This window comes from Podarcis melisellensis (genome assembly GCF_964234715.1).
Source record: "Podarcis melisellensis genome assembly, chromosome: 8".
Classification (NCBI taxonomy): Eukaryota; Metazoa; Chordata; class Lepidosauria; order Squamata; family Lacertidae; genus Podarcis; species Podarcis melisellensis.
This window is the reverse complement of record NC_138540.1, coordinates 20,039,967-20,051,732: the sequence shown is the minus strand read 5'-3', so window position 1 is coordinate 20,051,732 and position 11,766 is coordinate 20,039,967. Positions and strand designations below refer to the sequence as shown.

Sequence of the window (11,766 nt, the reverse complement as noted above, 5' to 3'; positions counted from 1 at the left end):
TTGGTGTAAAAGTGAATGGAAATTTTTACATGAACTGAGAATCTGTATTTTCCTCTATTGCTCTAGGAATCGGAGTTGGAATGTTGTATGGATGCAATGGAGACCAATACCACCTGTCTAGCCGAGAACCAGTGCAGTCCAGGTAAGTTATTGGTGGTTGTTACGCACTAATCCAGTGGTTCCCGAACTCCTTTCCCTACAGGCCACTTGAAAATGTCTGAGGGTCTTGCTTGAACCACTTAATGATTTCTCTTCCCACTTTAGCCATTGAATTGCACTCTGTGTGGATTTTAATTGCACTTTTAAGCAGCTGCTTTTATTTATTTTTCTCTATTGTATTTCTCAGGACTACAACATATAAGAAATAAAAGAAGCAATAAAAAGGAGCATTTGTCGTGGTTCTTCCTACACTTTTATCCCCACAACAGCCCTGTGAGGTAGACTAAGCTGAATGTTGGGGATTGGCCCAACGTCAACCTAGGTCTTAAACCAGAGACTCACCAGCCTTAATTGAATAACTTTCACCCTGTGGTGATGTATGTTAGGGCATCAGGAGACCGCTCCCAGACAAAGCTGCAGTAAAGACCCACATATTTAGTGGCAAGCCTCTTCTATCTAGCCTTGCAGACTCTCTTTCTGGGGTAGGGGAAAGCAGAGTACAAACTGATCCTTTAGGTCCTTGTCTGGCTTAATTATATTCTATATCACAGCAATTAATGTCCACACGCTTCTGCGCAACCAACCCCGCGTACAGCTACTTGCCACAGCCCAGAAATACCATTTCCCAAAGAATGAGCTGATAATCTTTGCTGAGCATAGCCTTGCATCTTGGGCACAGTAGGGGAGGTAAGTGGCCTAGGGACTTCCAGGCAAACGACCAAAGAACGTGTCAGAAAATTCTGGTTGGCAAATCAGTGGCCCCTTTTAAAACTAAAAAGTTAATAAATTGCTGGCTCCCCCCTGTCTTGGGTTACATTAATGTTGCAACATAACCTTTTGAGGTTTGGTTGTTGAGAGTGATGTATCGAGGAGGGGAGCTGCTGAACAGTTGCCAATAAATTCCAGATTTCGGTTTTTCATATATTTCAAAAGGTTAATCGATCACAATCTTCAGTGCCACTAAAAGAGCTTTGTTGTCATTTTCTCCTTCCTTTTTTTATATTACTGTCAGATAGCTTTGCCCTCCCAGTAGGTCTGTTTTTATGTTTAGATTAAATGTCAGATGTAATTTATCACCAAGGGTATCTAATGTGCCGCTTCCAGCTGAGGGAAGCGGAACAGCCGTGTTTGTTTCCCAATCAGTGCCTCGCTCGTCATGTGCTTTATGGAATAATTGATCCCCATCGTTGGCTGCGGAGGGCTGGCCTGGTGAGGCTACTAGGCAGCCGGTTTGGGCTCCTGAGATCAAAGCAGCAGCTCTCCACAGCTGATGCACTCCAGCCATTTGTCCAGAAAGGTTGAATGGGGGAAAAATAGCTTTGCCCTCTTCCATGTTGCATTGCAGAGTGCCACGTTAAAGTAAGGACAGAGCCCCCTGAGGAGCTTACAAGTTATGGGCATAGCTGTCAAGGTTTCCTTTTTTTAAGGGAAATTCCCTTATTCCGAATAGGATTCCTAGCAAGAAAAGGGAAAAGTTGACAGCGATGGTTATGGGCATAAGAGCTCCCCTGCATGATTTAATCAAAGACCCACCCAAACCAGAGCTTTGCCTACATTAGGGCAGCTAGATGCTTCTGTGAAGATAACAAGCAGCAGACAAAGGCAGTAAACCTCCCCTGTTTCTTCCTTGCTAACAAGGGATGAATGCTTGGGATGGGTGGAGTTGTTCCAGAACAAGTCCATTTTGGGGGTCTAATCCAGCCCTCTGGTTGATTTTACTTCAGGGTAAAACTTCAATCCCCACGCATCGGCCCTCACACATGTTCATCAAATGTGGCCCTCTTTGAAAAAGGTTTGGGCACCCCTTCTCTCGAACTTGGAACTCTCTCCTTTTTACCCAGCATCCATTCTGACCTGGGGCTTACAGGGCAATAATAGCACACAAATCCATCAGGTTCTGGCAATTCATGGGGCAAGTCTTCAGCCATGTTCCAAAGATGCAGTTGTTATGTTCCCAAGGAGTGTGGTGGACTCACGTGTTTCTCAAAATGAAAGGGGCTTGCCTTCTCCACCCTGCTTTTGCTGCCTGCCTCATCGGCAGTGAAGGCGGAGACATTAGGGCGATTGGCATTGCTCCACCAACCTCAGCCAAACCCCACCTGCCTGCCCTCTTTTTTACAACTGGTGAGGGACGGGTTCTGTCCATGCTTGGCTCTGCCTCCAGCTCCTGCTGACGCCCCTGCTTTCTACACAACGGGCACCAGCAACCACAGCTAACTGCTGTGTTTTCAAGCTGTTTGCAGGGAAAGAACCTGCCGTAGGTGAAAATTCGAAAACATTGCGGGTGTGCCTAAACCTCTCTCCATACCCTGGGTCGGGGCCCTCTTCCTCACAAAACTATTTGAATTCTGTCGCTCATAGAATCATAGAGTTGGAAGAGACCACAAGGGCCATCGAGTCCAACCCCCTGCCAAGCAGGAAACACCATCAGAGCACTCCTGACATATAGTTGTCAAGCCTCTGCTTAAAGACCTCCAAAGAAGGAGACTCCACCGCACTCCTTGGCAGCAAATTCCACTGTCAAACAGCTCTTACTGTCAGGAAGTTCTTCCTAATGTTTAGGTGGAATCTTTTTTCTTGTAGTTTGGATCCATTTCTCCGTGTCCGCTTCTCTGGAGCAGCAGAAAACAACCTTTCTCCCTCCTCTATGTGACATCCTTTTATATATTTGAACATGGCTATCATATCACCCCTTAACCTCCTCTTCTCCAGGCTAAACATGCCCAGCTCCCTTAGCCGTTCCTCATAAGGCATCGTTTCCAGGCCTTTGACCATTTTGGTTGCCCTCCTCTGGACACGTTCCAGTTTGTCAGTGTCCTTCTTGAACTGTGGTGCCCAGAACTGGACACAGTACTCCAGGTGAGGTCTGACCAGAGCAGAATACAGTGGCACTCAGACCTCATGCAAGTGTCTCAGGCGCTATGCAAGGAGCTGTGAGGAAATGGGCCTTTGGGGCAGTCAGACGAATGAAGCGGGTTTCATCCGATGCTTGTTTGTGCATGAAAGGTACTTTTGAGGCTTCTTTTTTTTACTCTTCTCATTCTTCCTTCATCCTTTTGTTCCCCACCCCCTTGCATGCAGGCTGCTACAGGCGGTGGAATGAAGATGGCAGCAGCAGCTGCATCAAATGTGATAACGAAACTGTCGCTGCCACGCCGGCGTACAACCTGACTGACTGCCGAAACAGTAAGCCATCTGTGTGGCGTCTTCTTCCCCGTTTTGTGCCTTTATAGGAAAGGCCTTCATAGGGGTCCTCTTTCTGTGCTTCCCTTAGTTTAGACTTCTACGTTTGGAGAAAAGGTGCAGAATAGGTGACACAGGAGAGGTGTATGAAGTCATGTGTCGCGTGCAGAAAGTGGATAGGAAGACTTTCCCTCCCTCTCCCATAACACGGGAACTTGGAGGCATCCAGTGAAGCTTGGGAGATTCGGGACAGGCAAAAGAAAAAACTTCTTCACACAGCACATGGTTAAACTGTGGAACTCCCTCCCACTGGAGGCAGTGATGGCTGCCAACCTGGATGGCTTTAAAAGAGGATTGGACAGATGAATAGAGGATAAGGCTTATCACTGCAATGGCTGTGTTCTACTTCCACAGCCAGAGGCTGTATTCTTCTGAAGACCCTTTGCTGGGAATTGCAAGAGTGGAGAGAGCTCTTTCACTCAAGCCCTGCCTACAGGCTTCCCAGTGGTTTGCCGCTGTGAGAATAGGATACTGGATCCTGATGGGCCTTTAGGCTGATCCGGCTCCAAGGCTCTTCTTAAATTCCTTCTCAAGCATCCTGTTGATGCCCTTATTCTCTAGATTGCTTCCTCCCAACCATCCAACAGAGGTCACTACAGAGCACTTTTAGGCTTAATTTCCTGAGATACGGTTGTTCGAAGTTGTAATCATTCTTCTCTTAGCCACGCTGCCTATTTCCTATAGTGCCATCCATGCACATGATGCATTATAAAGAGCAGGTGTAACGGATGCTTGGGGGTGTATCCAGAGTCTCTTACTCTGAGTAGGCCCATTGAAATTAGTGAAATGACCATGAGCTGGGAAGCCTCTCAAGTTTATATCCTATCTTATCTGTAGACGGCCTTAAAACAGACAAAGCTTAGCTTCGACCCTCTTTTTCCCACTTCACGTTAGCCGCAGGGGGAAATTACTGGCTGCTTTACACTGGGAGACAATGGGACGTGCTCCCAAATGTTCCAAAGTGACATAGAGAGAGAATTGCACAAGTAAGACCGGTATGAGCTGTGAATACCAAATCAACACTAGTCATGGGGCGGGGGGGGGGGAGAAATGTTTCGTAAATAGCAGTCCAGTGGCTCCTTAGCAGAACATCACCTGCTTTGCATGTCGGAGGTCCCGGGTTCAGTTCCTGAATTATCCAGATATGGTTGGATATCTTGGAGAGTGGCTGTCAGTCAGTGTAGGCAATACTGAGTTGGATGGACCAATGGCTTAAGGCAGCTTCCTTCGTATCTTTCAAGGAGTGGAGTCTCGGCCAGTTGCATTATATGTAAGCACAAAACCTAAAGCAGACTGAAGGGAGGGGTGTGGGTGGGTGTGTAATAGGTAGACCACTTCTGACTTGAACCTAATGTGAATTAGGTAACGCTTTTTGCTCCTCTCCCCCACTGGTTCCCTTGTAGACGGTGGCAGAGGAATGAATTCCCAGATGAATCTAACTACCGTAACCCCGGTTACTCTGGGTGTAGGTGAGTAATTCTGGGCTGCGTATACTGAAGGGGCTTTATCGGAAAGGGCTGCTGACACCCCAGTGTTTGTTCAGGTGGCTATGGCCTTGAACCACCCGCCAGGCTACTTCCATTTTGCCCCACACCTTCGCACCATCTGAGCCAGATCAGCAGCCTCAATTGCTCTGTTTGTGAATTCTCCCTTCTGTTAATACTTCTGTTGCTTTAAGGCATTCATAGCCCCCTCCCATCCCACCTCAGGGAGATTTTCTCCCAGTTTGCTTCCGGAAAAGGAAATGGGATATAGCACCCTCAAAAAGACAAATTTGGAAATGAACAAACCTCCAGAGTCCAGACTGCATCCATCATCTCTGACAGTTCTTTTTTTTTTTTAACCATTAAAGATGAAATTGCTCCTCTTCTAACAAAAGTATGTGTCCTGCTGTTGGAAACCAGTTGCTGCCACCCCCTCAAAAAAAAAACCAACCCTGAAGTTTGTGTCTGACACATAATTTCATTGTGTATATTTGTTGATTTTACCTGGTTTTATAATCTTATTATGCCTTTTAAAAATCTGCTTTAATTGCTTGTTTTTAATGAATACATTGCACCGTTTTATGGAAAGTGGCTTATTTATGTGTGTGTTTGCTTTTGTTTGATGGAGTGGCATATACATTTTTTCTGAATAAATAGTGACAGTTGCGGGGACCCAGTTTTGCCTGTGACGATGCTAGGAAGCCTGTTCAGCCTCTCTCCTGTCTCTCCCTCACAGGGGGCCCAGAAGTAGCTGCTTCTCTTATCTTTGGGACGTTCGTCATCAGCCTCTTCCTCATACTGTGCGTTGCTTCGTTCTTCTACCTCAAACGTGCCAACAAACTTCCAAATCTCTTCTACAGAAGGAGCAAAGGTATGCCGCTTCTGTCGCTTCCACCTTTAGCCAAAAAAAATTTGAGGTGGGGTTGGAATCCAGATCAAGAAAGAAGATTCCACCTAAACATTAGGAAGAACTTCCTGGCAGTAAGAGCTGTTCGACAGTGGAATTTGCTGCCAAGGAGTGTGGTGGAGCCTCCTTCTTTGGAGGTCTTTAAGCAGAGGCTTGACAACCATATGTCGGGAGTGCTCTGATGGTGTTTCCTGCTTGGCAGGGGGTTGGACTCGATGGCCCTTGTGGTCTCTTCCAACTCTATGATTCTATGATTCTATTCTAACCTGTTGGCACATCCCATCTTTCTTCCATCATGGAACTCAGGATGGCTTATGTGGGTCACCCAGGAGGTCTTCCACCTAGGCATTGACCAGATGCAAGCCTGGTTAACTCTCAGCAAGATGCAGCACCATGTGTCCTCAGTCCATGCCCTAGGATAAGTCTTTCCCCAACCTAGTAGTTGAAGTGCAGCTTTCATCATCCCTGGCCATTGGACATCCTGCCCGAGACCGATGGAAGTTGCATTTCATTACACTTCAGTACACCAAAGGAGGCTCAGCTTTCAAGCTAGACTGTTCCACTGCCAAGCAGTGCTTAGTGTTGAGACATTTAGCCAAAGTCTACTTCCTTGCAAACTCCCACCCATCACTTCTAGCTCTGCCATCTGAAACAAGAGAGAGCAAGTTTTGTAGCAGTGAGTTCCATGAGTTAAATACACAGAAGCAACACTTCCTTGTTCCAGTCTTTGGGGATTTGAGCTGACCAGAACTACTTCCAGGTCATTTTGAAACAAGCATCCAGCATAGGGCAGCTTTGTGTGTACAATTCCTGCAACTGACATTGGACCACTTAGATCACTAATACTACTACTCTCTCTTTTCTAACCCTTCCTCTTTAGGGTCTGTTGTACAGTCTGCTGAATCAGTAAGTAAAACTCCAGCCTTTTAATCTTGCTTAACAGGAGTAGCAATAAGTCTGGGTTTCTGGACACAGGCTCCAGGCTCCATAAAAGCTCTGTTTAAGAGCACCGAAACCTACAACAGTTAGTTGATCGCTTCTGTTGAAACCATTCCCAGTTCATCTGTTTTGCGGTGGTGGGTTACTGCTTCAGTCTGATGACTGAATTGTAGCAGAACTGTGTTTCGGGTTTCAAAACCTCTCAAATTTGTGCTTGGTGTGGGGCAGTTAGTTCCAAGAATGCAGTTTCACTGCAATTGGGGAAAGTTAATGCAGCTCTGGGGAGGACTGTACCACCTTAGAGGTGTGCACATATATGTGTGTAGAATTGGCTCTCAGATACACGGGAAAGTTTGGAGGAAGTCATATGAAACTTAGAAGAAAGTTCACTACCCCGAAACTTCTGAAATACCCTAATCTTCATTCTTATCTTTTCAGGCATCAATGTTATCTCCACCGTCCTCAGGTAAGGATTCCACCCCCACCCCATCCCTTTGGTTTTTGCTCAAAGTCCCTTTTGTCAAGTGGTGGCAAGGGAAAGGAAAACTGAGAGCCCTTGCCTGGAAACTTTATTTTTAAAGAGATATACGGCCTCCCCCTTTTAGAGTGCCATTTTTGTTTGCATCTTGATTTGTGGAGAGTTCCTTACAATAATCGCCTAAAAACCAAAACCTTTCTCGATGGCACCTTGCGGCATTAACACTGCTAATCAGGCCCCTCTCCGGTCATAAATGCAAAGCTTATATTGCCTCGTGAAAAGGTTCTTTCCCCCCGCTTTAATAGCATATTTGGTACTTAAGGGGGGGGTGCTTTAAAAGTAGATGGATTTCAGGCAGCGAGGGGTTTTATGGGCGCTTGAGAGAGAATTACTGAGCTGGTCCGGGCTTCTCGCAGCTCAGACTGTCTCCCGGGTTCCCAAGTGGCTCATTCTTAGTCTCGGTGGATTGAAACGTGTTGTACAGCTCAGAATAGATGACAGATGGAACACAAAAAATACAGGGGGTGATTTGAGTTCTTCCCACCCCGCCCACCCATTATTTCTTTTCTTCTACAAAATAATTATAAAAAGCATTTGATGCTCGAAACTATTCCTATTCCCTAGAAGTGCATGTAGTCTAATTGGAATATATTTCTTCTTTAAAGCTTGTTCGTACAAGAAACCCTTGCACATAATGATTTTTCTAAAACAAAAAGTGCACGTGTTTTATTTTTCCATTTATATCCCACCTTTTCTCCTAAGCTGCTCACGGTCTGGCATACATGGTTCTCCCTCTCTTCCAGTTTATCCTCACAGCTTAGGCTGAGAGACAGGGACTGTTTTGTGGCAGTTTTGAACTGGGGATTTGACCCCTAGTCTGATACTCTTAACTGCTATACCACCCTGGCTTTCAGTTTTTTTGGGGGGTGGCTCTTAATCCAGAAATCCTTTCTCTGCCCCCTCCTTTTATATTATTTTGGGGCCGCGCTTTCTTGTGATGCAGTAATCACAAAATCAAAAAAAGGTGTAGGTGAGTCAGATATTTGGCAATGGAAGCCAATTGTCTTTTCAGTGCCTGCTTGAAGGGCTACTTCATCCAACAAATGCTTTTTGGAGAGATCTTTCCCAGTCTGCCTCTGTATTGGAATTTGTTTTTCAGATGTGTTAATTGTTTTTATTGAGAGCAACAGTCAGTGTAGACCCTACTGAGCCAGACGTACAAATTTGACTGGACACCGTACACTTCCTATGTTCCTAGCAAGCACAGCCAGATATGGATGATGGGAGTTGTAGTATTTCACCCTCTGGTGGGCCACGGGTTCTCCCACCTCTGCTCTAGGAAAACCCGGTGCTGACCAGGGATCTTAAAGAACTTCCAGCCACAAGCGAAGTGACCTAGTTCTCCCCCTCTCAAAAATCAAGAAAAAATTGGGGTGCAAGGAAGCAAAATCAACATCTAAAGCTAATCCCTCCCCCAATTTCCTATCTTAAGCAGTTAAGGTAATAGCATCTCCTTTTCACTTTCCTTTTCTGCAGTCCGCAAACCCCGCTACGTCAGAAGAGAGAGGTCACTGATGACATCCGGTACCAGCACAACTATTTCTGCAGAGACCAGAGTCAGCAATGTGTAGCAGCCAGTCTTTGGAGCCCTGAGGAATTGTAAATACTGGCGTGGGCGGCACGGTGCCCATGCACCCGGTTGCTAGCAAAAGTGCCAGGAAAACAGCTGAGAAAGTGGCCGGCTGGGAAGGGGGGAAAGATGCCAGCAGCTTTGCATCCAACAGGCTTGTGCCAATGTAGCATGGAACGAAGACTCGTGATCAGAGGAGTTCCAGAGAAGGGAGCCAGTTCAGTTAACTGCTCTCAGGCAGGCTGCCAATTCTGTTTTCTTTCCTGGATCGTAGCGAAAGACTCTCCGCTCCCCTTTTGAGACGCTGCGTGTTCACTGCACGGCCGCTCCAGCTCCACCATCGTCTCTCTGACTGTCAGGATTCAGAGGTCTGTTTGGCAGCCTGGCTCCTGCACTGCTGGGCCATTTCTTTTTGAGGAGGTGAACTGGCTTGCGGTGCCCGCTGCTCAGTGCGAAACACAAAAGTGCCATGTTTTTTTAATGCCGGTGGGAAACGTTTGGCATCTCGTAATGCAAAATTTTGCAGCATGCCTTCAGGTTCTGAGATGCGAGCTGGGCTGCTAGCCAGGAACTGCTCTTCCAGCGCACCATGCAAGTTGCTTTCTCTCTCTCTTTTTAAACAAGTGGGTTTTGAACGAGGCCTTAAGCTTATTGCAGTGTTGTCATCGCCGAGCTGCTGGAAGATTTTATTTTATTCTCCCCCTTCCTCTGTATTTCATGATGGTGGGCAGTAGAATTTCCTTCCAGGTTTATCCGCTGAGCACACCCACCTCTAGGAGGCTCTGCTAGTTTTTTGATGTGTGTGCTTGACAGCGCACGGAGGCAAGGGTGGCCAAACCATTGTGGGCAAGAAGCACACTCGGTGGCCTCTCATCTCCAAATGTTTGGAACAGGAGAGGTGGGAATTTGCAAATACTGCAATAGTTGATCCATTCGTTTTGTAATTTTGCACTCTGTTTTCCTACTCCTCAAGCTCTGCATCCATCCTGGGGAACCTGCAGCCCTCCAGACCGCTAGACTACAGTTCCCATCGTCTCTTATGGTTGGTTATGTGTCTTAGGGCTAGCGAGGGCCGGGAACATCCAGCAACATCTGAAAGGCCACAGGTTCCCCACCCCGGCTTTCTGTATCCTTTATATCAGCAGTAGTGAAGTTGGTGCTCTCCAGCTTTGATGGCACTACAACCTCCATCATTTCTGGCTCTTGGCCGTCCTGCTGGGACTGATGGGGGCTGTAGTTAAGCAACATCTGGAGGGCACCGGATTGGCTTCCTTTGTTTTAGATGATGCCTGGTACCTTTCACAGTACCGTTCAGTGGTAGAGACGCAGTGTCAACTGTGCATCCATGTTTCTTGTCTCCCTAAGAGCCAGAAAACCTGCTCCCCACGTCTGGCGTAGATTTCACAACACAGGTGCATTTTTTTGACCCTCACAGACCTAAAGGGTTCTTCCTGCCAGTCCAAGGAGGATACAGGATGCGGTCAGGATAAGTGCAGAAATGTCTCACGGTGGGGGCACTTTAATCTCTTTGGGTTGTATCCTACTCAGAGTAGACCCAGTGAAATTAATCTGAGCCTTGCTCCTTCATATCAGTGGGCCCACTCTGAGTAGGACATCATTGGATGCAACCCTCTTATTTATTTTAATGAGCTAAGATGTAGCTTTGAAATGGTCCTTCCTAAGCTGGGAGCATCCTCATTTCCTTTCGTTTATTCGTTTTTAAACAATGCTTTTGAGCCTCTTCAGGATGAAAGGGGGGGACATCCCCACACCTCCCCCGAGTTTTTAGATTGCTACAAATCCAATGTAGAACCACCCAAGGAGGTATCTCTGACCTGGTCCCCACAGAAGACTCTGCAGTCCAGAACCTTCCTCCAAAGGCAAATGCTTTATTTCTGTATGGGGAGTCCTCAACCTTCACTTGCTTATATTTATATATTTTATTTAAATGCAGGTGCCATTTCTTGAGATCAGAATCCTGAGGGGTTTTTGTATATTAGCTTCTCTTCTTCTCCCCACCCTTTTACAATTTCTCAGATTCCCCGCAAGTGAAAACACGGCTGGGAAGAGACCAGTGGAGATTCCAAAACTACTTCTCCCCCCCCCCCCCGGGTGGACATATTACTATGCAATGATGCCATGCAAGGAAACCGCCTCCCCTTGCTTGGATGCAATCTTCCTTTTTGTAAAGTCAGTACGCTCCCCTTCCTTGTGCATTTAGGCTGGTGGTGCTGCCCTTTCACCCCAGGCACAGTTCTTTCTGCTAGGCTGCCTGATGCCCTGCCTTGACCCCAAAGCACATGCCTCTACTTTCTAATAGATGGTTGAAGTCACTCTGATATGTGTGTGTGTGTGTGTGTGTGTGTGTGTGTGTGATCACACCGTTCAATGCAGGGAAATCTGTTCTTACTTGCCAGTGTAGTTGGGGGGGGGTTGTATCTCCTGTTGTGCCATGGAAAAGAGGCAAGTGTGGGCTGCTTTATTATTATTTTTTTACTCCCACTGTTGTGTCAGATGCAAACTTGTCTTTGTGTACATCTCTCCCCACTCCCTTACTTTTCCCTTTCACTGGCTTTAATAAAAGCACACAAAGTCCTGAGTTCGGCGTATTAATTTTTCAAGCTGGCTGCTTTGGGCACTTGCCCCTAGTTTTGGAAACGAGGTGCTAGGAGTTCTCCCTCTTCAGGTCAGAGGTGGGGACAAATTACCATTCCTATGGCAAATGGGGATTTGATTTTCTGACATGTCTGTCAAGCTTATGCATGCAGATCTGTCTTCATTCCCATCTTGCTCCTTGATCTTGACAATCAGCAAACAATGTGCATCATATATTCTTACGCTTATATTATACATATTTAAATTCCAGGCTTCCTAAAGTAACCAGCACAACCATGAATTATTTTTAACTGCATAGAAACACTTTCTG

General features: G+C 46.5%; 1 protein-coding gene across 2 annotated transcripts in view; it reads left to right on the top strand.

The window, feature by feature from the left end:
- The window catches only part of LOC309376913 (uncharacterized protein C1orf159), a 33,484-nt gene extending 22,045 nt beyond the window's left edge, over window positions 1-11,439 (top strand). The window contains exons 3-9 of one of the 2 annotated variants that reach the window (XM_081923847.1): window positions 67-142; window positions 3,241-3,345; window positions 4,806-4,871; window positions 5,623-5,757; window positions 6,674-6,699; window positions 7,171-7,198; window positions 8,747-11,439. In XM_081923847.1, the coding sequence (XP_081779973.1) occupies window positions 67-142; window positions 3,241-3,345; window positions 4,806-4,871; window positions 5,623-5,757; window positions 6,674-6,699; window positions 7,171-7,198; window positions 8,747-8,841 (531 nt within the window). In that variant the 3' untranslated portion in view covers window positions 8,842-11,439. Of the gene's footprint in view, window positions 1-66; window positions 143-3,240; window positions 3,348-4,795; window positions 4,872-5,622; window positions 5,758-6,673; window positions 6,700-7,170; window positions 7,199-8,746 lie in introns of both variants that reach the window. The other variant, XM_081923846.1, reaches the window with a different exon arrangement.
- Window positions 11,440-11,766: the final 327 nt, after the last annotated feature.